General features: G+C 44.8%; 1 protein-coding gene across 1 annotated transcript in view; it reads left to right on the plus strand.

Annotated features, from left to right (window-relative positions):
* Positions 1-25,226, plus strand: part of LOC134966109 (C-X-C chemokine receptor type 3-2-like) — a 110,548-nt gene extending 85,322 nt beyond the window's left edge. Inside the window, exons 3-4 of the mRNA XM_063942595.1 lie at positions 16,654-16,759; positions 22,390-25,226. Coding sequence (XP_063798665.1) covers positions 16,721-16,759; positions 22,390-23,415 — 1,065 coding nt within the window. The 5' untranslated portion in view covers positions 16,654-16,720 and the 3' untranslated portion in view covers positions 23,416-25,226. The remainder of the gene's footprint in view (positions 1-16,653; positions 16,760-22,389) is intronic.
* The last annotated feature ends 2,122 nt before the right edge of the window (positions 25,227-27,348 follow it).

Here is a 27,348-nt window from a genome sequence, read left to right on the forward strand (position 1 = left end):
GCTTGTGAGAAAATACTTGGACTGTCTATGAAACCTTGGGGTAAGCGAGTCCATGTATATTGAACTCCTCTGTATGTAAATGCAAATAAGTATTGGCTGTCAGGGTGCAGAGGTATCGAGAAGAAAGCGGAGCAGAGGTCAATCACAGTGAAAAAATTTGGCAGTGGGAGGGATTTGCATTAGGATGACAGCTGGATTTGGCACTACGGGGAATTGACTCTCAACTATTTTGTTGATCCCTCTTAGATCCTGCACTAATCGGTAACCCCTCCCCCCACTCTTTTTAACAGGGAAGATGGGACTATTTGCAGTGCTGGACGTCCTTACCAGAATGCCCTGTTGTAGCAAGTGCTCTATTACAGGGTAAACTCCTAACTCCACCTCTGGCTTCAGAGGATATTGTGGGATTTTTGGAGCTATCCTACCATCTTTTACTTGCACAACTACTGGGGCTACATTTGCCATCAATCCAGTGTCTTGTCCATCTTTGGTCCAAAGTGACTCCGGTATCTGGGAAATCATTTCTTCTACCTTGGACGGACACCTATTTATAGTAACGGTGTGTGACATTAATCTTGTTGGGGAGTCTAGCATATCTTGCGCTTCCTGAGCGTGGTTTTCGGGTATGTCCAAGAACACACCTTCAGGAGTACAGTATATGACGCATCTTATTTTGCACAGTAAATCTCTCCCTAAGAGATTAGTCAGAGCCGATGCAGCCAGCAGGAAAGAATGCTTGGTATGCAAAGGCCCTATCGTAATCTCTGCGGGTTTGCTTAAAGGGTAGTGCTGTACTACTCCTGTTACTCCCATGGCTGGAATTGTTTTACCAGTGGTTCTCATGCCCACGGTCGAATTTATCACTGACTTGGCCGCCCCCGTATCTACAAGGAAATTTAGAGATTTACCAGCTACATCAATTGTGACCTCGGGTTCACTTCCAAGGTTCGCAATTAATTTCACTGGCTGCAGATTACAGGTGTGGCCTCGCCCCTATGGTGCGTGGTGGCCTCCCTGTATTGCGCTGGCAGCTATTACCTGTGAAGGGGGTAAATGGGATCTATCAGTGACTTGCCAGTCTCTTTTTGGGGGATACCTTTTTGTTTCCCCTGCGTGTGGCTCATAACTCCGTCTCTGCGGTCCTTGCTCCCAATTTCGTGTGTCATGTCGTTGTCTAGGGGGTTGGTATGATCTTTGTGCATTCTTTGATTTACAGTCTCATGCAAAATGTCCCTCTTTATGACAGTAATAACAAGTTACCACATTTGACTTACCCACAGGGGTCGGAGATTTATACAGAGATGGCCTTGTGGTCAGGGCCTGTATACTTACGGCCATTAACTTATCACTTTGTGACTCCCTGTGTCTGGTGATATTCCGTTCATGATCAATAGCGGCTTCTCTCAAAGTAGCCACCGACAGACCTCGCCAACATGGTTGGGTGGTCTGTACCCTTGTCCTTAATACTTCTTTTAAACCTTCCATTAACACAGATACTGCTACTGCTCTATGATTTACATTTGTCGAAATGTCTTCTATGCCTGTATACTTAGCCATTTCCTGTAGTGCCCGATGAAAATAATCAGCAGCTGTTTCTCCCTCTTTTTGTTTGATGGAAAAAAATTTATTCCATTTGGCAACAGCTGGAAAATACTCTTTTAACTGTAAATTTATTCTCTTTACATTATCTTGGTTGTACACATCCGTAAGGGGTACATCTTCATCTAATTTACAGTCAGCTAAAAATCTTGCTGAGTCGACATTGGAGGGTAAACATGCCCTCAGCAATATCTGCCAGTCTTTGTTATTGGGCTCCACAGTATTTCCTAGATCTCTAATGTATTTCTGGCTAGCAGCTAGATCTTTCCTAGGATCAGGGAATTCAGACACCATTGTTCTTAATTCCATTCGGGAAAAGGGGCAGTGCATGGCGATGTTTCTGACAGGAGTGATTCCTGAAGTGTCAGTTTTCCCATTTGGCACTGCTATTATCCTAACGGGATTAAGTCCAATAACATCCTTCTGAGTAGATTCTACAATATGTGGTGAAATGGTTTCAGCATAGTGTATGGTGCCGTACTTACCAGATGATACGACCTCACCTGTCCCTCCGCTAGGGGGCTTTGACGCTAATCTTACGGGCTGGGCCGTGCCCACTGTTGTTTCTGCTATGGTGGCTGCTAGAGAGAGTGCCGATATTGTTGTTGGCTCATCCTCTTGATCACACTCCTGGGGAAAGTTTAAAACAGGGTACAGCTTGCACGGGTTAGTATTTGCATCAATAATCTTAGTCACATTATTCTTAACATTTATACAGTTACTAAGTGCATGTTTATCATTCACCAGTGTGCCATTCTCTGTGACCACCTGCTCTCCCGTTATGTATGGTGGCGGTGGCGCCGTGGCTATCAGTTTCTTGATAGGGTTAGATCCAGCCGCCTGAGCCAATCCTCTCTGTATTTCACCCTCCTGCTGCCATAACTGTAAATAGTCATAGTGTTTGATTCGTCTCTTTGCAGATTTAATGAGACATATCCTTCTCCTTAGATTTTGCAACACATCTGGGCTAAAACTGCCTACCCGTGGGAACTTTTCCCCATCGTGCACAGTCATTCTTTCCCATTCATCGCACAAAACCTCTGTGTGTGATCCGTATTTCTCACACATTACATACCTTGCCGACCCGATTGGTCGGTTTACTAAGTCAACCCGAACCGAGGTTGATCGCCCCCTACCTGAACAACTGGCCCCCATCCTTGCAGGTGTTGCTTTCACTACCTCTGACCTTCAAATCAGGGTCTTCAGCGAACCCTTACAAAACCAAGATGTCCTGGGCAGGCCGGCGGCGAAGTTTACCGAGTACTCCACTCACTCGCCCACGTCGACCAATACGCCCACACACTGCCATAGCGCTGGCGTACTCAACCTAGGGCCCCTGCGACCTGAACCTCTATTTACTGGAACATGTGTGATCCGAAGAGCACTTAACCCTTCCCAGTAACTATTGGTTGTTGGATAGTTCCCAAGTGACTAGCGAACTTCCCTTAAAATAAAAAAAATATTACACAAATCACGTTAGAATGTACAAATAGCGTTTATGACCCCTCTAGCATACGCAAATGGTACTGGGTCAAGTTACTAACTAATGCACACAATTACGTGCGGTACAATCGTTCTGCACATAAGCAACTAATCTTATGTGCGGAGCGACCAGTGGAATCGAAAATTGTGGCTGTGAATTCCTTCAGCCTGAGCTTAATGGCCTATATGGGTATCGCACCAACCCTTTCTGGTGTTGTGCTACTCTTTATCTATAGCGGACTTCTTAGTCTGCTGTACCTGGACCTCCTGGTCTGTCTGGACCTCCTGGTCTGTGCTACAGTAGACCTCCTGGTCTGCTATACTCTAATGCTCTTTTTTAATGTTTAACAAGGGATGCCTCCCAAGCCACCATGCAGTCACTTACACGTATGTACCTTCACGAGAACTCGATTTCCTTTGGTTCAACCCCAAAATTTTTTAGAAACTTATATATATATATGTATACACACTCTTTCACCTCATATACACTTTACTTTCGTTTCTGCGCAGAAATCCCTTTCATTCAGTAACACAGTTCAGTCCAGATGAGTTGCAAATTAGAGAAGGATCTATTAGCTTAAAATTTTGGACACTGAAATTGACTTGCGCTATTATCGCGTTACCTCCTTTTCGCCTATTTAAAATAATACTATCGTGTGATTTGCATTATGTGGGCATACCCATACGCTCCGTGCGTCGACCCTTGCGTCGCGTACACTCGTTCTGCCCCTTGTTAGAGACACGTGTACGCAAGCCAGGTATGTCCACAGTAACACAACTAACACGTTTATCAATGTAAATGACCTTTAATTGTAATCATCTACTGAACACCACACAGAACTTCCTTGTATTTTTAGGCAAGCCGTGTGCGTGTTTTACAAATTACTTCCTTACGTATTAATATTAACTTTTAACTACCAATAGCAACAAATCTTTCTCAGCACGTTATCAATTGTGAAATGGCAAACAGGAAGGTGATATGTGAAAATACACAAATGAAAAGAGATAAAGTTGTGTGTGCGTGCGTGTGTACGCAAAACAGAAATAAGCAGTTTTAAAAAAAACAATAGCGTATTGTTCTTACCTCTGGTTCCGGATCCCACCAGCACTCCTTCAATCTAGCGAAACAGACGCTTATCTAGTCAGCACTCTTGTATCCCGATACGAAGCGATACTGCCTTCCCGCCCTTGCTGACGGATAACGTTTGTTTTTGCTAGTGCGGATATGTGGAGGACGGACGAGCAGCCAATTGATAATGCTGATTTAGATTACCTTATAACTTCACAATAATGGGTAAGAGACACAGTACGCAATTGGCGTATGGGGTACCGTAAGGGTACGTATTTAGCGTAGCATACGCTAGGCCGTGATCGAGACGCACATGCGGCACGCTCGCTCACAGCTTAATGCGTGGAGTCGAGCACGCTATAGGCGAGTGACTACCGTAATGCTACGCTATCAGCGTAGCGGACGCTCGAGACCACGAGGAGATCACGAGCGGCGCAGACGCTCACAAGATGACAATCAGTAAACCTTGAATGTAACACACAGAAAGGATATTCTTATACTGTAAACCTTGTACTGAAACACTGTAGCGATATAACGCTGCTTAACCTTGTTAACACTAAAGCTGTTTGAGCGATCGAGATGCTCCTATTACCCTCTGCAATGTAATGAACACACAATACCGTGCTAAGGATCCAACACCTTTACTAACAAGCTTTTAGTTATATTGAAAAGGGGTAAAACAGTTACAAGTCATACACTGCATACTAACATATAATTCTAACAGAATATCTAGACAGAAATATACAATAACGTTACAATCTTAAACTAAACAGAGAGAGAGAGAGAATGTGGCCAATACAAACAAAGAGCGAGATAATCACAGAGAATTACTTACACACACTGGGAACGATCGCAGCGCAGCCTGGTACCAGCTCCGAGTTAATCAATATGAAAACCATTTGTGGAGAGTGGGGGAGCTGTTCAGGCTGGCTGATCTTATATACACTGAGTACAGTATACTACAAAGGGACCTACAATCTCATTGTTCATTGGACACAGGAATGTCTCCTCGCATCATATCAAAAGGTCATAGGTTAGTTTGAACAGGTGGGCTGTGACTATTTCAAACAGCTCAGGTGGGTGGGAATCTCCGGATTCCCGCCGCATGGATAATGAATCGCAAATATATGAAATGTCCAGAATCTACTAATGGCCATAACTATACGCAGGAGCGATTAATCTTTACCTAACCAGCACTGGATTGTTGCTATTAAAATACTCTTCAGTTAGGTACCAGACACAGCTGTTCAAACCCTGTCTGACCCTTCGTACCATACAAAGAGGGATTCCCAAGTCCGTGAACAAGTCACATTAAACAAACTTACAGTTATTACTAAGGGGAACATTATCTATAAAACATGCTATATGGATTTATTATCTAACGATTGAGTCGCCCGCTAGACGCACACAAACTCTACCGTAAATGCACATACCACACGCTCGAGTGCATGGCCGAGGCGCCATCACGCGGCTGCGAGTATCCGCACGCACGGGAGAGAATGTGCACGTGCAGCAGGTACGCGCATGAGGTGAATATATGGCAACGTGCAGCGTGATATTTTTCTGACTTTGACAATGGCCATTGACATGCCTGGTCAAAATACAAAAAAAATCACCTCTTCGGTGTGGAATTATTTCAACAGAAATGCGGACAACTGGTGTCAAGCCGTGTGTTGCCTTTGTCAAGCTGTAATAAGTAGGGGTAAGGACGTTAACCACCTAGGAACAGCGTCCCTTATACGTCACCTGGACCGCATTCATCAGAAGTCAGTGACAAGTTCAAAAACTTTGGATGACAGCGGAAGCAGTCCACTGACCACTAAATCCCTTCTTCTTGTAACCAAGCTCCTGCAAACCACACCACCAACTCCCTCAGTGTCAATTTCCTCCTTACACAGGAAAGCCAATAGTCCTGCAGGCCATGTCACTGTCAAGTCTGACGAGTCCTCTCCTGCCTGGGATTCCTCCGATGCATCCTTGAATGTAACGCCTACTGCTGCTGGGAGTCGATCGTCATCCCAGAGGGGAAGTCGGAAGACCACTTGTACTACTTCCAGTAAGCAATTGACTGTCCAACAGTCCTTTGCGAGGAAGATGAAATATCACAGCAGTCATCCTGCTGCAAAGTGGATAACTCAGGCCTTGGCAGCCTGGGTGGTGAAAAACGTGTTTCCGGTATCCACCGTTAATTCACAGGCAACTAGAGACTTGATTGAGGTACTGTGTCCCCGGTACCAAATACCATCTAGGTTCCATTTCTCTAGGCAGGCGATACCGAGAATGTACACAGACGTCAGAAAAAGAGTCACCAGTGTCCTAAAAAATTCAGTTGTACCCAATGTCCACTTAACCACGGACATGTGGACAAGTGGAGCAGGGCAGACTCAGGATTATATGACTGTGACAGCCCACTGGGTAGATGTATTGCCTCCCGCAGCAAGAACAGCAGCGGCGGCACCAGTAGCAGCATCTCGCAAACGCCAACTCGTTCCTAGGCAGGCTACGCTTTGTATCACCGCTTTCCATAAGAGGCACACAGCTGACAACCTCTTACGGAAACTGAGGAACATCATCGCAGAATGGCTTACCCCAATTGGACTCTCCTGGAGATTTGTGACATCGGACAATGCCACCAATATTGTGCATGCATTACATCTGGGCAAATTCCAGCACGTCCCATGTTTTGCACATACATTGAATTTGGTGGTGCAGAATTATTTAAAAAACGACAGGGGCGTGCAAGAGATGCTGTCGGTGGCCCGAAGAATTGCGGGCCACTTTCGGCATTCAGCCACCGCGTGCCGAAGGCTGGAGCACCAGCAAACAGTCCTGAACCTGCCCTGCCATCATCTGAAGCAAGAGGTGGTAACGAGGTGGAATTCAACCATCTATATGCTTCAGAGGATGGAGAAGCAGCAAAAGGCCATTCAAGCCTATACATCTGCCTACGATATAGGCAAAGGAGGGGGAATGCACCTGACTCAAGCGCAGTGGAGAATGATTTCAACATTGTGCAAGGTTCTGCAACCCTTTGAACTTGCCACACGTGAAGTCAGTTCAGACACTGCCAGCCTGAGTCAGGTCATTCCCCTCATCAGGCTTTTGCAGAAGAAGCTGGAGACATTGAAGGAGGAGCTAAAACAGAGCGATTCCGCTAGGCATGTGGGACTTGTGGATGGAGCCCTTAATGCGCTTAACCAGGATTCACGGATGGTCAATCTGTTGAAATCAGAGCACTACATTTTGGCCACCGTGCTCGATCCTAGATTTAAAACCTACGTTGTATCTCTCTTTCCGGCAGACACAAGTCTGCAGAGGTTCAAAGACCTGCTGGTGAGAAAATTGTCAAGTCAAGCGGAACGTGACCCGTCAACAGCTCCTCCTTCACATTCTCCCGCAACTGGGGCTGCGAGGAAAAGGCTAAGAATTCCGAGCCCACCCGCTGGCGGTGATGCAGGGCAGTCTGGCATCTGGTCCGGACTGAAGGACCTGCCAACGATTACTGACATGTCGTCTACTGTCACTGCATATGATTCTGTCACCATTGAAAGAATGGTGGAGGATTATATGAGTGACCGCATCCAAGTAGGCATGTCAGACAGTCCGTACGTATACTGGCAGGAAAAAGAGGCAATTTGGAGGCCCTTGCATAAACTGGTTTTATTTTACCTAAGTTGCCCCCCCTCCAGTGTGTACTCCGAAAGAGTGTTTAGTGCAGCCGCTCACCTTGTCAGCAATCGGCGTACGAGGTTACTTCCAGAAAATGTGGAGAAGATGATGTTCATCAAAATAAATTATAATCAATTCCTCCGTGGAGACATTCACCAGCAGCAATTGCCTCCAGAAAGTACACAGGGACATGAGATGGTGGATTCCAGTGGGGACGAATTAATAATCTGTGAGGAGGGGGATGTACACAGTGAAAGGGGTGAGGAATCGGATGATGAGGAGGAGGTGGACATCTTGCCTCTGAAGAGCCAGTTTGTGCAAGGAGAGATTGATTGCTTCTTTTTGGTGGGGGCCCAAACCAACCAGTCATTTCAGTCACAGTCGTGTGGCAGACCCTGTCGCTGAAATGATGGGTTCGTTAAAGTGTGCATGTCCTGTTTATCCAACATAAGGGTGGGTGGGAGGGCCCAAGGACAATTCCATCTTGCACCTCTTTTTTCTTTCATTTTTCTTTGCATCATGTGCTGTTTGGGGACTTTTTTTTTGAAGTGCCATCCTGCCTGACACTGCAGTGCCACTCCTAGATGGGCCAGGTGTTTGTATCGGCCACTTGTGATGCTTAGCTTAGCCATCCAGCGACCTTGGTGCACCTCTTTGTTTCTTTGCATCATGTGCTGTTTGGGGACTATTTTTTAAATCTGCCATCCTGTCTGACACTGCAGTGCCACTCCTAGATGGGCCAGGTGTTTGTGTCGGCCACTTGGGTCGCTTAGCTTAGCCATCCAGCGACCTTGGTGCACCTCTTTTTTTCTTTTCATCATGTGCTGTTTTGGGACTATTTTTTAAATCTGCCATCCTGTCTGACACTGCAGTGCCACTCCTAGATGGGCCAGGTGTTTGTGTCGGCCACTTGGGTCACTTAGCTTAGTCATCCAGCGACCTCGGTGCAAATTTTAGGACTAAAAATAATATTGTGAGGTGTGAGGTGTTCAGAATAGACTGGAAATGAGTGTAACTTATGGTTATTGAGGTTAATAATACTATGGGATCAAAATGACCCCCAAATTCTATGATTTAAGCTGTTTTTGAGGGGTTTTTGTAAAAAAAAACACCCAAATCCAAAACACACCCGAATCCGACAAAAAATTTTCAGGGAGGTTTTGCCAAAACGCGTCCGAATCCAAAACACGGCAGCGGAACCGAATCCAAAACCAAAACACAAAACCCGAAAAATGTCCGGTGCACATCACTACTTTAAACATTCAATAACTGACGAATAACTCCATACCAATCTCAGACAAATGCACACCGTCTAGCCTATACAAATTCACCTTCTCATAACGCAAATGTGGGTGCTTTACATCCTGCTCTCCCAAACTAAGGACATACCTGTATGTCGTAGCATTAAGCTTTCTCCTCACTCTATCCAAAGCTGCGCCCCCTTGAGTGCCCCTCCAAAATCTATGCGGTACAACCTCCGACAACAAAACCTTAACCAACTGCCAGTGCTCCATAATTAACTGAAAATCCCTCTTTATGTCATTAATAAGTTCAATACCCTTACAAGTACCTAAATCTTTACCCCCTAAATGAACAATTAAACAATCTGGAGCACCCCACTTCTCTTCCATGTCCAAGAGCAAGCTCAATAAATTACGCCATCTCATACCGCTTACTCCTATCCACCTAACATCAAAGGGGAACGACTTAGCCGCCGGATGCCTACCGGCATAATAGACATAAGAGTGACCCACAATCCACACCCTGCTTGATAATGTCAAAAAACCTGTAGAAAAACAGCAAAAAACAAAAATAATTTATTTCATAGTATTACAAATACAATTAAATGCTTGCAGGGAAAGGAAAAAACTTAATTGTTTAGGCGACCCAGATGGAGGTGAACAACGCCAAACCTCAACATTTTACGAGGAAAAAAGTGAAAAGAACTCCAATCCCCCTTTAACGGCGGGTAGCTTAAGGCCTTGGGATTCACAAACAACAAACTCGCTGGAAACCTCTATGTATGCAACTTATCGCCCCTAATATAACCCTTCTAAGCATCTGACTTCCATCGACCTAACTGCTTAATCCAGTGGTTTCCAAACTTTTTTGAATCACGGCGCCCTAGAATATCAGAATTTTTTTCACGGCACCCCTAGGCCAAAAATTTCTTGGACTGGTTTTACCTATTATATTGACCATGAATAATTTGAATTGGTCCTGGACCACCAACCCAGGGCACCCCTGCAAGTGTCCCGGGGCACCCCAGGGAGCCACGGCACACAGTTTGGGAACCTCTGGCTTAATCTCTTCGCTGGAAGAACCTGCCGATGCCGCACAAGTCGCTGCTCCTATCCTAAAAGAATGTGTCCCATACTGCTCCAATGGAAGATCCAACGCTATCAGACACTTATTAAACACGCTGGTAGACTGAAATCTAGATAAAGGAATAAGATCCCTATGCACCAACCATTGCTTCCCCCCACTTGGACGATTCTGGCAATAAATCTCCGCTAATCTTACTGGGCAAATGCTCGGCACCGAATGTGCAGGAACAGAAATCAATTTACCTTTCCCAAGCTGATCCATTTTAGAACGTTGTATTTTAATAAGCAGCTTATCACTCTTAACCACTACATTACTTACCATAATACCCGTCTCAACTGATCTTTTATTCCTTACAACTAATTCTCCCACCCTTAAAGCTCAGACGAAAGCTATTGCAAATGCCAAGCTAAAAAGGCTAATTTCATAATTTCCTAACGCAATACCCGAAACAGCCGTTATTAAATCCTCCAACAGCCCAATATCAATTGGCCTACGATCATCACCAAAATTTACCTGCCCCCTAGGCCATCCTCTCAATGCCTTTGATAGAATTAAGAATTAAGTGGGATCGACTAACCCCTCTAAGGGGGTCATTCCGACCCGTTCGCATGCATCGGTTTATCGCTGCGGTGCGAACGGGTGCAGAATGCGCATGCGCGGTGGCCGCAGTGCACGTGCACGAACCTGTCACCGGGTTATGTCGCGGCTTAAGAAGAAAGCGATCGCAGGACGGACTGCAAAGAAGATTGACAGGAAGAGAGCAGTGCAGGGCGGATCCGGACCATTTGGAGTCGTTTTTGGGGAGTGGTGAGTGAAACGCAGGCATGCCCAGGAGAACAGAGGGCGGAAGAGTGACGTCAAAGCCGGGCCCATCATCGCTGGATCCATCGCACAGGGTAAGTATGTCCTGGCCTAGTCTTGTTTTGTGTGAAATTTTTTTAGCTTAGCAGGGCTGCACAAGCGATCGCAGCCCTGCTACGCTAAAATACACTCCCCCATAGGTGTGGGCTAGTTGATCGCAGCAGCAGCAAAAAGTTGCTGGCTGCGATCAACTCGGAATGACCACCTAAGTGCGAAAAGTAAGATATTTCTGCTAACGCACCTGACATAGCCACATTAGAACAACCTCTCTCGTGCCATAACCAAACAAACTCCAAAATAGCATCCAACAAACTCTTACCCCTACCACTGGAAGCCATGTACGCCTGACGATCATCCCAAGCCACAGAATATGTTCTCAAAGTTCCAGGGGCCAATGCTTTCAATGATAAGGCTTTCATGCCAGCTTGATGATCTGCCATACAAAATCAGGACATGACAAACCATCTACCTTAGGTGCTGGAGCTAATCTTCTAAATCTGTCCCATTGAAAATGAGACAAAGCATCTGCTATCTCGTTCTCAACCCCAGGCACATGCTTAGCATTCAAATCAATATTTTGCTGCAGACACCTTAAAGTTAAAGGCCACAGCAACCTCAGCGAACACGAAGTCTTTTGGTTATTAATTGCTTGAACTACGCCCAAATTTGTGCACCAGAACACAATTCTTTGATTACTAAGCCTACAGCCCCAGATCTCCACTGCGACAATAATTGGAACAAGCTCAAGCAAAAGCATACTACTAGTAAGTAAGTCCCTTTGCACGCCACTCCTCTGGCAAGCCTCAGCACACCACTCACCTTCAAAGTAGGCCCCAAAACCTAATGACCCAGAAGCATCTGTAAGAAATTGCAGCTCATGGTTATTCACCTCCTCATGCAACCAAATGCGAACCCAGTTAAAATCTTGCAAGAAAAGAAGCCAGACCTTACAATCCTCCTTCAATTCCAATGAGATACGAATCAAATGGTGTGAGTTCTTAACCCCTACAGTAGTTCTCTCTAACCTACGACTGAAAACCCTTCCAATCGGCATGACCCTACAAGAATAAGTCAATAACCCCAATAGTGACTGCACCTGCTTCACGGTCCGCTTTTTTGCTGAAATAAAATTCTCTAACAAACTCTTTAAACGATTCACTTTTTCCGCTGGCAATCTACAAAGTCCTGCTTCAGTATCAGTTTGTATACCCAGGTAAGGCATGTGTGTCACAGGCCCTTCCGTTTTATCCATCGCTATAGGTACGCCCATAACTGAAAAAAGTGCTTGCACCAAAAAAAGCAACTCTTGACACAATGAACTATCTGCAGGACCAACCAATAAGAAGTCATCCAAGTAATGAGCGACTCCCGATTGCTTAGTGCCAACTTGTATGCTCCACTGCAGAAATGAACTAATACACTCAAAATAAGAACATGAAACTGAACAACCCATAGGCAAACACCTATCCACAAAAAAAAACTGACCGTCCAGTCTGAAACCCATATACTTAAATGAGTGAGGATGCAGCGGCAACAATCTAAAAGCCGATTCTTTATCTACCTTCGCCAATAAAGCTCCCAAACCAAAAATTTGCACCAGAGTAATAGCATCTTCAAACGACTAGTACTGCACACTACAAAAAGAAGGGTCCAGTGCTTCATTTATTGAGCCACCTTCAGGGTAGGAAAGGTGCTGAATAATCCGAAATTTTCCCGGCTCTTTCTTTGGAACTACACCCAAAGGTGAAACACAAAAATCAGCCAGCAGCGGACTCCTGAAAGGACCACACATACGCCCTAACCCAACCTCAGCAGCAATCTTAGCTCTCACAATCTGTGGGTAATCTCTGGCTGATTTAAGATTTCTCCTGGCTGAAACTAAAACCGGCTTAACCACTGGCAAACTAAAACCAACCTTAGAACCTTGCAATAAGAATGCCGCCTCCTCCCTAAGAGGATAGCGACCCAACCACCACTCTAAAACTTCTATATTTACGGGTGACGCCACCTTACCTAGGAACGTCTCTCTGTTCCCCTCTACCAGCTGACTGATCTGTGGGCCTATTGCAGTCCTTTGCTGTGTGGCCTCCTCCACACAACATACAGACGTGCCTATAACGACAATTGTGCGTTATTAAATGCATAACATTTCCCTCTTCCTACTGTGTTTAACCACGTTCTGGCCTGAAAGGGCTGCCTACATCCCGCCAATTCCGCGGAAGGCCTGTTGCTTTGAGTGACCTCTAACCAGACTTCAACGTCTTTGAAATCTAAACTCAAAATTATCTGACCATCTTGTTTCTTTCTAAATAACTCATCATACTGACGCCAAACGTTATGCCTAGCTGTCAGATACATTTTATGTACCAAATGCAAGTATTTAAGAACATTCAATAATTCTGGTGGACGAGACTCTATATAGCAGGCCGCAAATATATACATTCCTGAAAGCCAGTTACAATAACTCCTCCTCGCTTCCTCAGCGGCTCAGACCCCAGCCTTTGCCGTATCTAAAGCTTTCTTAGCATCATGCGTAATCACAAACATGTCTACAAAATGGCCCTTCTTGATTATCTCCCTCACCTTAGACCTAACTCCTCTCAATAACGCCGTATTAGTGCAATGGACACTTTCTCCCATTGCATCAGGAACCGAGCTGCCCGCTACACTACGCACTCCCTTGAACCCTTACGCTTCCTTCTTAGATGCTGAATGAATGTCTGCATAAATTTGCGCGGATTCTCTAACGAACTAGACGAATCCGATGAATCTTCAAAATGAGATAAATTTGCGCTAAGCTGAACATCTAAATTTCTCTCACCAGTTCCTTATGTGGAAGGACCCGCGTCCAAATCTCCTGCAACCGCTTGTCCCTCATTGCACAGCACGCACGCCGCATCTTGACTCGTTGCTTGCGGATCAACTGGAATCGCACCTGCCACCAACATGTCCACAGAAACTGTATGAGAAGATACAACCTGCGGGTTTAACAAAACTGCATTAATCCCTGCCTGACCAGAAAAATCCAGCACCCCAGGTGCAACCAATGGCGTCTGCACTTGAGAGGAAATGGGAGGAAGAACCGCTGTCGACTGCAGCAGAGACGGAGGCCTGACCGGGAGAGAAGCCTGTGGCAAAGGTGGCAGCCCCACCTGCCGCGAGCTTATAATTTGATTCGGCACCGGCTGCAATAATTGCCCATATTGATTGTATACTTGTGGAGCTGACGTAAACAGGGCAAATTGCGGGAAAATATGTGGCTGATAATACTGCCCTAAATGCTGAGGAAACTGAGGGTTAAAAAACTGCTGCTGTCCAGCTAAAGGCAAGTGAATTAAATGCTGCTGAGCTCCTTGGTTAAAATACGGCAACCAAGCCACCTGTGGGGGCTGCGCGTTGCCTAATGATTGAGTTTGAACCGGAGCAGGCATTCTGTATAATGCCCGTGGCGAATCCACCCCTGGTACCACCGACCTTGGTGGATTAAAACCCCTAGGCAACACCACTATCTGTTGCTTATCGCTGCAGCCCACCCCCTGGGGTGGGAGAGGCTAACAAGCTGCCTCTCCCTTGTATCCCAGCTGGAGACTGCATGTCCCTGCCACTCACAATCATCACCCCGTCTAAAATGGCATTCGGGGCAAGGCTTAGCGCAGCGGGAGCACAGACCCCGAATCACTGCCTTGTGCTGAGGATGGCCAGCGGGGGGTGCTTGCAGGGCTGGCGGCTGCGCTTGTAAGCCAGGCCCACAGCACTGAGGGAGAAGGAGGCGTAGGTCTTTTCGCCGCAGCCGTGGCTGAAGCAGAGACCGCACCGGGGATCGTATGACTGGCTCCACGCACTGACCAGCTCCGGGCTTCCCTCACCGCCAGAGAGGCAAGAGTGGCCGAAAGTGGCCTAGCAGCCTCCACCTAGCGGCGAGGATGGGGGCACTACGACAGGGACGGGGCATGCTGACAGGCTGAGGTAAATTTAAACCCAGCACAACTGAAATGAACATATCAATGGTAAATTAATTAATAATAACCAATGAAACAAACTAAGGAATATGATATCTAAATGAATAATGCAGAATATGAAATGTATTAGAAAGGAATAAAATAGAAAAATATAGGACAAATTTAAACACTTGCAGAGTGATACCAAATACTTTACCAGTCCAGGGATCACAAAATGGCACAGAATTTGAATTCCTCAGCCCTAACCTATATAACCTAACATAACCCGCCTACCAGACAACCTCGCATTGGCCGCCTACCAGACAACCTCTCATTGGCTAACTGATTGATTGACAACCTTAACCCCCTATTATCTATTTTCAACACACAAACCAGTTCCAGCCAGTTTAGCTTCAAAACAAACAGGGTGCTTATATTCTCTCTATCCTATACAGTCTATCGCTCTTTTTTTTATCAATTAACAAAATGCAAAGTGAATAAACAGAAGAGAATATTTGGTGTGACCACACCTTGCCTTCAAAACAGCATCAATTCCGCAAAGCCAAGAATTTTGTAGGATTATAGTCAGGTGTTTGATTAACCAGTCACACCAAACAGGTGATAATGATCATCATTTTCATATGTAGGTTGTAAAACAGTCATTAACTGAAACAGAAACAGCTTAAAACTGGGTGAGGAACAGCCAAACTCTGCTACAAAGGTGAGGTTGTGGAACACATTTTCATGTCACAGGTCATATACCATGGCAACACTGATCACAGCAACAAATGTCCTCTATGTGTGTGTCCAGGCTCTACGATGACAGCCCTGGGTGGATCAGGGGCATTCCTTGTCCTACTGGTCCTTGATTCCCTCATGTTCCTCCTAATGCCCATTACAGTGATTATTACACGATGGCAGCACTGCGGGGGCATATGTAGGCTGTGCGCACTATAGGTATCACTGGGACTGGTTGTATTGCAAGGAGATTTCTGACTGGCCCGGATAACTAATATAGGGGGCATATAGGGGGCTATTCCTGGAGATATGTCTATGCTGGGATCAGGGGGTTCTGCGACCCAATTACCCTGATTATACCCAGTGAGTGTTCGGCATAATGTATACTCTTACCAAATATGTGTGGGGAGCAGGGCATTCACTGTATTGCTGCTTCCCCCATATAGGACAGTGCACCTTTTAAATGACAGTGGACTGCCTCCTCATATGACTGTGCTCCCCTAAGTGGGGGTCAAGGGGTGGGGCTCCAGAGATATCAGTGTACAGGGCCCTATAATTTCTGTTGCAGGCCCTGCAGGAGCCAGCACACCACCTCTTAAGCTTTCATATCATTTAATCAAAGTGCAGAAGTACAAGAGCAGTAAACATCAGTTCATTATAGTATAGTTGTTGGACAGCATTTTTGATGTGTGAACAACTTACCATACCTATAAACCAGGGCACTAATGATTTACACAGGTTCTGTGGTCGGCTGACTTCAAGCCTGCATTTCACTTGATTTTAAACAGTCACAGAACCTGTGTAATCCATGGGTGTCCAATTTAAAGGGACACACGTGTGTCTATCACCCCAGCAGAGTAACAGTTGTTTTGGTTCCACATCTATGTCTGGCAGAAGCCACTTCCCTCTTGTAGGCTCCCCCTCCGTCATCACATCTCTCAGTCTTCTGCTCTGTCTGCAGGGGAACAGGAATCCTCCCTCTGTATAAGCAGCTCCTGTCTGCTGCCAGGACAGTGCCACATATCATTACAGAAGGATGAAGTTCAGCACTATAGACAGCACTGCTGACTATGAAGTAAGTATATCTAAGCTACATTGTATTAATATATATTTTTTAAATAGTAGAAGGCGTACGATGTGCCAGTAGTTTAGAAGAAGTAAGTGAGGGAAACGTATAAAAAGACTGCAGTGTAGATGCATACAGTATATATAAAGCCTAGGGTTGTTAATAGAAATACAGGTTGAGTATCCCATATCCAAATATTCCGAAATACGGAATATTCCGAAAAACTGACTTTTTTGAGTGAGAGTGAGATAGTGAAACCTTTGTTTTTTGATGGTTCAATGTACACAAACTTTGTTTAATACACAAAGTTATTAAAATATTGTATTAAATGACCTTCAGGCTGTGTGTATAAGGTGTATATGAAATATAAATGAATTGTGTGAATATACACACACTTTGTTTAATGCACAAAGTTATAAAAAATATTGGCTAAAATGACCTTCAGGCTGTGTGTATAAGGTGTATATGAAACATAAATGTATTCTGTGCTTAGACTTAGGTCCCATCACCATGATATCTCATTATGGAATGCAATTATTCCAAAATACGGAAAAATCCGATATCCAAAATACCTCTGGTCCCAAGCATTTTGGATAAGGGATACTCAACCTGTACTTATTTCATAAAATCCACAATATTATTATTAACATCATCTCCATAGTCAGTACTGCAGCATCCTTAAGATGTCAAATGCTTTTCAGTTGCACAAACAGGCTAATATATAATTTACTGAAGGTCCAATACGGATACCTCCTGTCCTCCCCACAGGTAGCTCTCAATCAGCTCTTAAACAAAGCATTGTTGTATACATCAAATACACCAGTCACATGTGTCTAATTATATGTATGTTATATGTGGGTCACAGGTGTCTACTTACATGGATGTTATATTGGGGTCAAAGACAACTGCTTTAATGTATATTATATGGGGTCAAAGGTGTCTGCTTATGTGTATATTATAATGGGAGTCACGGTATGTACGGCACGCCCCCATTTCCATGGAGATGGAGACCGGCGGGGGGGGGGGGGGGGGGCGGCTAAACCAGAGAAAATCGGCGGCACATGCTCTGAGGAAGCTGCCAATATCTGCTAAACGCGTCACAACAAGCACTAGAAATCAGATGTCCACCATTCAGCTGCATGCTCCGTGAATACCACCATAGACATAGCAGAGACCGGAGGACCACTATATTATCAGTGAGCTCCGTGGCACTGTCTTTGAAATTGTGGACCTTAGAAATAGAGACTCCATCTAAGCATACCTCCAAGCGGGACCACATTGTGGGTATCCTAGCAACAAAGAGGGAGGTAGTGTCCAAAGGTAACCACTTCATTTAAGCTGGAGGACATATAAAAACAACATTGTGTGCATCTTTATAAATGTGCTAACTACAGTAAAGCACCTCAAAGGAGCAATTGGCTACTATAATTACGCTCACATTGGGCCCGATACAGAAAGGATTGCAAATTCTGCTAAGTTGGGGGCCGCCCTTCGCAAGGCAAGGCCACCCAGCATGCTGACCGCCTCACCCCCCTTCCCCCCTTGACCCAGCTAAAATTGCGATTGCACCTAATTTTCTGCTTGATCACAGAAAGCAGCAGGGTTACCTCCTGCCGGTGCTTGATCGCGGTGGCTGCGTGTGATGCCCGTTTCCCTGCCTCCGCCCTGCAATGCTCCGTCACACCTAGGAAACGGAGCATTGCCACACACACACACACCCCCCCCGCCCCTCAAATGCCTTTGCCTGATTGTGCCCGCATAATTTTAGTAATTTTTGCGGTTGACTCAGACCAAATGTGTGGACTGGACTGGTTTATGTTAAACTAAGGCTAGATCAAGTATTTTTATTCTTACTGAATTACAGCTAATAAATTTGGACTGGTTTTTAAATTACTGGTTGGAGCTAAGAGATTGGGGGGGGGGTAGTTATCAAAGCTTGGAGAGAGATAAAATTGTGAGAGATATACCTACCAATGAGATCCTAACTGTCATTTTTCAAACAGATCCTATTAAATGTAAGGCAGTAGCTGACTGGCTGGTACTTTATCTCTCACAATTTTATCTCTCTCCGAGCTTTAATAACTACCTCCCTAAGTCTGATTATTTGTGATTTTTTAATGAATTATTTATTCATTATTTGTGTGTTTTTTATGAAAGGCCATTAAAAAGAAATTAAAATTGAGAAGTAGTAGAAGTTATTTGAGCAGCGCTTCTGAACACAATTGCACAAACTAGAGAGCCAGAGGCTGCGCCATACACGGCCTTTCCAGGTATCTGTGGGACCGGCCCGGTCCATTGGCCCTTCTGGTATATGGCCCTGACTGTGCTTTATGTAGTGTGTGCTTACTGCTGCCATGTGTGTACTGTGCTGTATGTGATTTGTGCTTACTGCTGCCATGTGTGTACTGTGCTGTATGTGATTTGTGCTTACTGCTGCCATGTGTGTACTGTGCTGTATGTGATTTGTGCTTACTGCTGCCATGTGTGTACTGTGCTATACGTAGAGTGTGCTTACTGCTGCGATGTGTGCACTGTGTTGTATGATGTTTGTGATTACTGCTGCCATGTATGTACTGTGTTGTATGTGTGAGCCTGTGTGTACTGTGTTGTATGTAGTGTGTGCTCCCTTATGCCATGTGTATCCTGTGCTGTATGTTGTATTTGTGCTCCCTGCTGCTATGTGTGTACCGTGCAAATGTTGTATGTGTGCTTCCTGCTGCCATGTATGTACTGTGCTGTATGTAGTGTGTGCTTATTGCTGCCAAACTGTATTGTATGTGGTTTGTGCTTGCTGCTGCCATGTGTGTACTGTGTTGTATGTTGTATGTATGCTCCTTGCTGCCATGTGTGTACTGTCCTGTGTGTAGTGTATGCTCCCTGCTGCCAAGTGTGCACTGTGCTGCATGTAGTGTGTGCTCCCTGTTGTCATGTGTGTACTGTGCTCTATGTAATTTGTGCTCACTGCTGCCATGTATGTACTGTGCTGTATGTAGTGTGTGCTTATTGCTGCCAAACTGTATTGTATGTGGTTTGTGCTTGCTGCTGCCATGTGTGTACTGTGTTGTATGTTGTATGTATGCTCCTTGCTGCCATGTGTGTACTGTCCTGTGTGTAGTGTATGCTCCCTGCTGCCAAGTGTGTACTGTGCTGCATGTAGTGTGTGCTCCCTGTTGTCATGTGTGTACTGTGCTCTATGTAATTTGTGCTCACTGCTGCCATGTATGTACTGTGCTGTATGTAGTGTGTGCTTCCTGCTGCCATGTGTGTACTGTGCTGCATGTAGTGTGTGCTCCGTGTTGTCATGTATGTACTGTGCTCTATGTAATTTGTGCTCACTGCTGCCATGTGTGAACTGTTTTGTATGTAGTGTGTGCTTGCTCCTGCCATTTGTGTACTGTGCTGTATGTAGTGTGTGCTTCCTGTTGCGATGTGTGTACTGTGTTGTATGTAGTGTGTGCTAACTCCAGTCATGTGTGTACTGTTCTGTATGTGGTGTGCTTCCTGCTGCCATCTGTGTACTGTGTTGTATGCCATGTGTGCTCCCTTCTGTCATGTTTACTGTTTTTGTATGTAGCATGTGCTCCCTGCTGCCATGTGTGTACTGTGATGCATAGCCGTAACTAGCAGTGTGCCAGTGGTGCCTGGCATACAGCGCATATGTATTGCATATGCAGTGTGGGCGCAGAACCACCGGCAGCTCCCGCATGGCTGCGCTGCCCGCTGCTGCACTAACCCGGCACAATGCGACACCCCTTCAACTCCCCGCCAGCTGCCGGCAGCTCCTGGACTCACGATAGTGAGTACAGGGCACCTTCACTCATGATGTGCTAACGTTAAGCACTCTCATCGCAAGCGACAGGGCCAGATCTTACCTAGTGCAGGCTAGATATGAAAGCCCTTCTTATGACCCCCAGGAGCGCGCCTCAGATCATAATCGCAAGTGCATCACACACAATGTGGTTCACTTTCTCACAATACGTCAGCCCGAGGCGTTGATATCGCTCTAGTGTATGGGGCCATTACAGTTCATGATGTAGTATTCAGCAACACTGGCAGATATATTGGCCAATCAAATGATCGGCCAATATATCTTTTGCTGATCAGCCAGTAGGTACAAGCAATATGTCTGTGAACGATGTCTTTCTTAAGGTGGGTCACTGAACGCACATCGTGCCCGGCAGTCGGGGGGCAGCATCGGCAAGTGCATACACACAGTGACGAAGGGCGCCGGGGGTGGAGAAGGGGCCACGCAGCATGGCATTGCTAGCGATAGCCTCAGATCTTTTTGCATGTACACAAGATCTGAGACTGTCGCTAGCAACCCTCGGGTGCGCGCATTGGCATTGTTCATACACACGGAACGATTTGAACAATTGGTGGTTCCCATTAATCGGGAATGCCCATATCATTTGTTAAATCTATCCGTGTGTATGCACCTTTAAACTGGGTACTCAATTGATCTGCAGCTATATCTACAGACGGATCAGGCAGTGTGCTGTGCATACATGTTGCCCGATCCGTCTTGACTGTCATCACGAACTGGGCAGGCAGTTACATGTAACCGCCCAGTTGGGCTGTCAATCACTGCCGGCTGTTGCAGGAAGTGTACGGGCGGTTGGCTGAATGCCAGTACACACTGCACGATTCGCCAACATATGTGTAGATATATTGGTCATCATGTGTGCTGTAGGGGCGATGCAATATGTCTGTGAACGACGGCTTCACAGACATATCGTTGGTACACACTGGCCAGTGTGAACCTAGCTATAGATATATTGGCGATCTGCTGTACAGCACAGCAGATGGCCAATATATCTGCAGATATATTGGTGCATCTCTCTGTCTGTATTAACAACCACCATCGGCAGATATATCTGTAGATTGATTGAACTTAAGATATATCTGCCAGTGTGTATCCAGCTTAAGATGTTCAACTAATTTGTATGATGAAATGATCTCTTCGCCAAACCTGTTACATTTCATTTGCTCAGCAACAGTTCAATTATGCAGCCAACTCTCTGAATACTAATAACCAAGGGCGTAGCTACCATAGGTGCAGTGAGTGCATCTGCTATGGGGCCCAGAGCTGAGAGGGGCCCACCTTCCCTATCACAGTTATATGTGTTATATACATTTTTCGCCATTGGGTGGTACATTGGGGTCCTTTCAAACTTTTTTTCTTGGGGCCTTCAATATATCTAGGTATGCCCCACACCTGCTCATTGTAGTGTGGTATAAAATGAACTGGAGGGCATTTTATTGTTATATAATATGAACCGGGGCACTGTATTGAGGCACAATATGAATGGGGAGCACTAGATATCATAATGTGAATTGGGGGTACTGTGCTGCATAATGTGTACTGGCAGCTCTGCAATTTGACACAGGGTGAACTTGAGCACTACTGCGATTCATAAAAGAAACTAGGGCACTACTATGGGGCTTAACATTATATAAGGCTCTACTATGGCTCAGAAAATGAACTAGGGCACTATTATTATAGGGCATAAAATCAACAAGTGCTGCAGAGAAGTGTCTCTATAGAAGCATTGGGATGGGGGCCCCTTCAAAATATTGCTATGGGGTCCACAAAGTTCTGGCTTCGACCCTGCTAATAACTTATGTAATTATGTCTCCAGGAAGCAACCTATGAATATTCACCTTTCGTGGACACCTCGCCTTGTGATGTTGTGTCAACCAGTGCGTTTATAAAATACGTCATCCCAGCGGCAATTACAGTGGTGTTCATGTTGGATCTAGTGGGAAATGGACTGGTGCTGAAGGTACTCATAAGCCGGCGCTCTCCCTGGCATTTGGCAGATCACTATCTGTTCCAGCTGGCTTTATCTGACCTTCTGCTTGGACTCACTCTTCCCTTCTGGGCCGTCCAGTATGTTTATGGTTGGATGTTTGGCTATGTCTCTTGTAAGCTGTTGGGAGCCTTGTTTACTATAAATATGTACAGCAGTATTTTCTTCTTGGTTTCCATCAGTGTAAATCGCTACTTCTCAATTGTCCATGCGGTAGAGGTTCATAAAAAGCAAAGACCCATCCACACGATACTGATCTGTATTTTCATCTGGGGAATCTCCTTCATTCTCTCCTGGCATGAGTTTTACTTTCGAGAGACCGGAGTTAACCCAGTGACCGAGAAGCCAGTTTGCTTTTACAATTTCCACCCGGATCAACCTGACTCGTGGAGGATTGCGCTACAGCTCATAGATCTTACATTTGCCTTCATCTTTCCACTGATTTTCATGTTGTTCTTCTACTCTCAGATACTGTGCACGCTTCAAAGGTCCAGGCTGAATCATTCACGAAGATCTCAGATGGTAATTGTTGTCCTTCTTCTTGTGTTTGTCTTCTGCTGGGCACCATACAAATCCCTGCAACTCATCGACAGCCTTCAAAGGTTGGATTACATTGGGCGAAACTGCAACCTAGAGAAGAAATTAGACATTGGAATCACTGCCACTCTAGCACTTGGTCTGTCGCACGTGTGCATAAACCCAATTATATATGCTTTTGTTGGAGTTAAGTTCAGGAAAGAAATTTACAAAGTTTTCAAGAGATTTTCTAATCATGCTCTTAATTCTAGCATAAGTGTCACAAGGAAAGGGAACCTCTTCACTGGGTCTGATAATTCCTATTCCAAGATCGTGTAATCTGATTATCACAGCAGTAAGTGATATATTTGTATGCTAATTGTCCTTATCTATCAACAATAGCAAGACCTATATTACTGCACAGTTCATTTACAGCTGTCATAGTGCATGTAAGTACTGTATATTATAAAATTTCATGTATCATGCTTTTTCACTATGTTATTGAATTGTGTTGTGAGTGGTGTGTCCTCTCTTATATGGTTCTCATTCTGCATCAATCACGGGTATTTTAAATTTAAATATAAATGTAATTTTAAATAATGCTATTACGTTTTTATGGTAGCAATTTATGCACCCCCAGAGCAATTCTGATTTTTCTAAAAATCATTAATTTTAGGAAAAAAATCACTGGGACTTGCCCTGGCACCCCAGCAGTACTGGGGATTAATTAAGCAATTGGAAATTTCCAGTTAGCTTAATTAGTCTGTAATTACTCACCTTCTGAAGCGGTGTCTTTTCCATTGGAGACGGGATCCGGTCCTCTGCAGCGGCGGTAAGTAAGTGAGGTGTGGGTGAGTGCAGGGCTGCCATCAGAAATTGTGGGGCCCGGGACTGACAAAATAGACAGGGCCACTCCCTTCCCCCAAAAAAAATTCTCACGCACTGCTCCACCCATATGTGATGTCATACATTGTGATGTTACATGAGTGTTGCGGACCTACAGGAAAGGTTAACAGAGATCTAATGCACAGCTTGTTTTAAGAAATCCTCCCTGCGTATCAGCCTGCTGTTGATTCACAGACTGGAGCAGCTATACAGGTATTGGTGGTAGGAGCCAGGGGTGGACCCTCTTCTCTGTAAGGGCCCGGGACACCAGTCCCCACAGTCCCCCCCGATGTGTGCCTAGTGTGAGTGTGTGTGTTTGTGAGACCCCTGTTGTGTGTGTGACCCCCTCCCCCCTGTGTAATGTCATCCCACCAGAGCTGGCTGATGGCCCTTGAGCGTCCCAGCAGCCCATAACACTCCTCGCATCACCCTCCCTAATGGAAATATGGAGGGGAGACCACCAGGAGCCACGGAGACCACCGGACAGGTATTACATTATTTTTTACTCCCATTGCAGGGTTTTCAGCGCTGAAAACCCAGCACACGTTTTTTAAATTGGATACTGCGGGTAGCAGGAGTGCGCATACCCACAGTAATCCAGAATTGGTTGCAAGGTACGCATGTTTTTTTTCCTCACTAAACCTCTGGCCCAATTGAATTCCCCCCTGTGTGTTAATATTCACAACCGTGCAGTCAGAAAAACTTGTTTTAAAGCTAAAAGATATGATGCTGTTAAACCGCTATGTGACACCAGTGATACAGGATTACACCACCCAAACCAATCAGCTCCTAGCTGCCATTATTCAAACATAGCCTTTAAAATAACAGTTACAGTAGAAGCTGATTTGTTTGCACTTTATCTTTCTCCACGTTATCTCTCTCCACGGGTTGATAAATCTCCCCCTTAGCTGGATTTCTTTCAAACAGGCAGTGGATATTAATGTCCCTCATTATGAAGAAGGCGGTGCACTAAATACTACACAGCTGTTTGAATGATACTCCTTTCACATCGCCACTATTGGTTATTGTTGGGTTAACCTGTCGTGGCTTGGTGTGAAAGGGTCCCGGACAAAAAACCTGCGTTGAGTGACCCAGGTCCCAGGTATCCAACCTGTTTAGCAGGTTAACATGGGTTAGACACCGGGTTTGGTGTGCTTTGTTCATGTGTATTTATAAGCCCTGTGATTCTCGCAGTTTGAACTGACCTGCAAGCTAAACAATTGAAAAATAAAATATATATAGTTTGTACTGTTTGGTGCACTTTATCCTAGTGTGCTTTGTTCACGTGAATCTATGAATCTATAAGCCCTGTGATCTACGCAGTTTGAACCGAGGTGCAAGTAAAAAAAAAACTGATATAAAACAAAATATATATGTAGTGTTTGTACTGTTTTGTGCGCTTTACCCTAGTGCCCTATGTTTAAAGCCCTTTGACTACACACAGTTAGAGCCAATCTGTGAGTTTAAAAAAAAAAACAGAATACACTGTACCCTACTACGCTGTGGCAATGTTTCATAGATGTGCTATAAGCTGCCATGTGTTTGTGCCGTTGCTCTGTCGCTTAGTAACCACCCAGCTCACTGCAGCTTTTGCCTAATATTGGTGAAAACAATGTTGTGAGCTTTGAGGTGGTCAAAATTAAGTGGAAATTATTGGAAATTAATGTTATTGAGGTCAATAATACTCTAGGAACAAAAAAAAAGGCCCAAATTAGCTTTTATTTGACAATTTTTGAAAAAAATTCAAATACAAAACCAGTCACTGTAGTTTGGCAAATCCTAATCCAAATTCAAAACCAGACGACGAATCAGAGCCAAATCCAAATCCAGCAAAAATGGTGTGGAGCACATCTCTTCAAATACAGATTCAGAAACTCAGTCGCATACAAGTGTCGCATATCAAATTAATCAGCACAGTCTTCTGATGCAATTAAAATGCATTTTGCAAAAAAAGACGCCTGATGCTGGCAGATTCTCATGGGAACTAGTGCACCAATAAGGGCTCTTTGACACGACTGAAGTAATGATGTATGAGGACACATCTGTATGTAGATCACTCGGCAGCATTGACGGGTGCAAATATTCAAACCAAAAAAATAAAAAATAAAAGCATAATTGGGAGACAGAATGCAATTTATTTGCATTTATGGAAATTAAAACCCTAGTCTGAGTTGTAAGGGTGATGGAGGTGTGATTTAGTATGGGAGTCTCTTCCTGCCAAGGATTTTTAGATCTTAACGTGCTCTCAGCTCCAATACAGGGGTTAGATTGATTCTTACCTACTGGGGTCAGTGGCACTGCCAGGCCAGGTGGTCCTGTTGTGCCAGTGGGATGGGAAATGGATACCTTGAGCATGTGGCGTGGTACTTGGCCTCCATCTAGGCCTAAGTGGAGTTGGTGAGCACTATTGGGGCTAGTGGGCCATTCTTTCTTTGCCACCATACTTTATCTTCAGTTCCCTCTTCCCGTATTTAATTATAGATAAAGCTGGCACAAAAATACGTCAAAGCATCGTTATTTTATAAGTTTAGGGTTATTGTTATGTTCGTTACTTGCACACATGAGTAGGCTAACGTCAAACAATAGGGCATTTATAAAGTTTCTACTAATTACAACTGAGTGATTCCCTAAATAAGAATCATTTTAGAGGAAAATAAGTTTATAATCCTGCTTAAGACAGGTGGTCACTGACAGTACTTGAAGCAACAGCAGCAACGTAAAGATTTATAAAGGATAGTTTTACAGTACAAACTAAGACATTTTCAAAACCTGTTCAACTTATCTCTGACTTTGCATAAACTATATGTTATTCTTTTGTAATGCCATTTATCACTCTCCAAGGCTTAATAAATCTGGGCCTGTGACTGTGAGGAAAGTCGGTCCGGAGTTCGTACACTTGTCATCACTGCCTGTTCCCCCCGCCAGCCTACCAGGGGTACCCCTTTTACCAACAGTGAGACAGGCAGCCTGTCAGGCAACAGTCAGCCTGTCTATAAAGACCATATCCGTATTCTCATGAGATACTCATTTGTTTAAGCTCTGGACTCCAGTGTACCCAGTTAAGACTGACATCACAATACAGAGTGGTGGGACGCCACACTCTGTAGTGGACAATATTCAATATAATCAGTGTGTACTTCCTTGAAGTGCATTATATAACCAACATACCCTATATTCTATCCTTTCCCCTGAATGTGTATATGTTTTGAATGTATTTCACATGTCATCAGCTTTTATCGACAGTAAAGTTTTTTGTTTTGTTTTATGAGTTATAAACACTGATCCTAATCGTTTAGTACATCTTGCAACATTACTCAGGCGCATTATCAGACCCTTTTCAGGTTTCCCTTAATGATGCTTGATCTATACAGCTGCATTTACTGCAAG

The sequence above is a fragment of the Pseudophryne corroboree genome, chromosome 10, assembly GCF_028390025.1.
Source record: "Pseudophryne corroboree isolate aPseCor3 chromosome 10, aPseCor3.hap2, whole genome shotgun sequence".
In the NCBI taxonomy this organism is placed as follows: Eukaryota; Metazoa; Chordata; class Amphibia; order Anura; family Myobatrachidae; genus Pseudophryne; species Pseudophryne corroboree.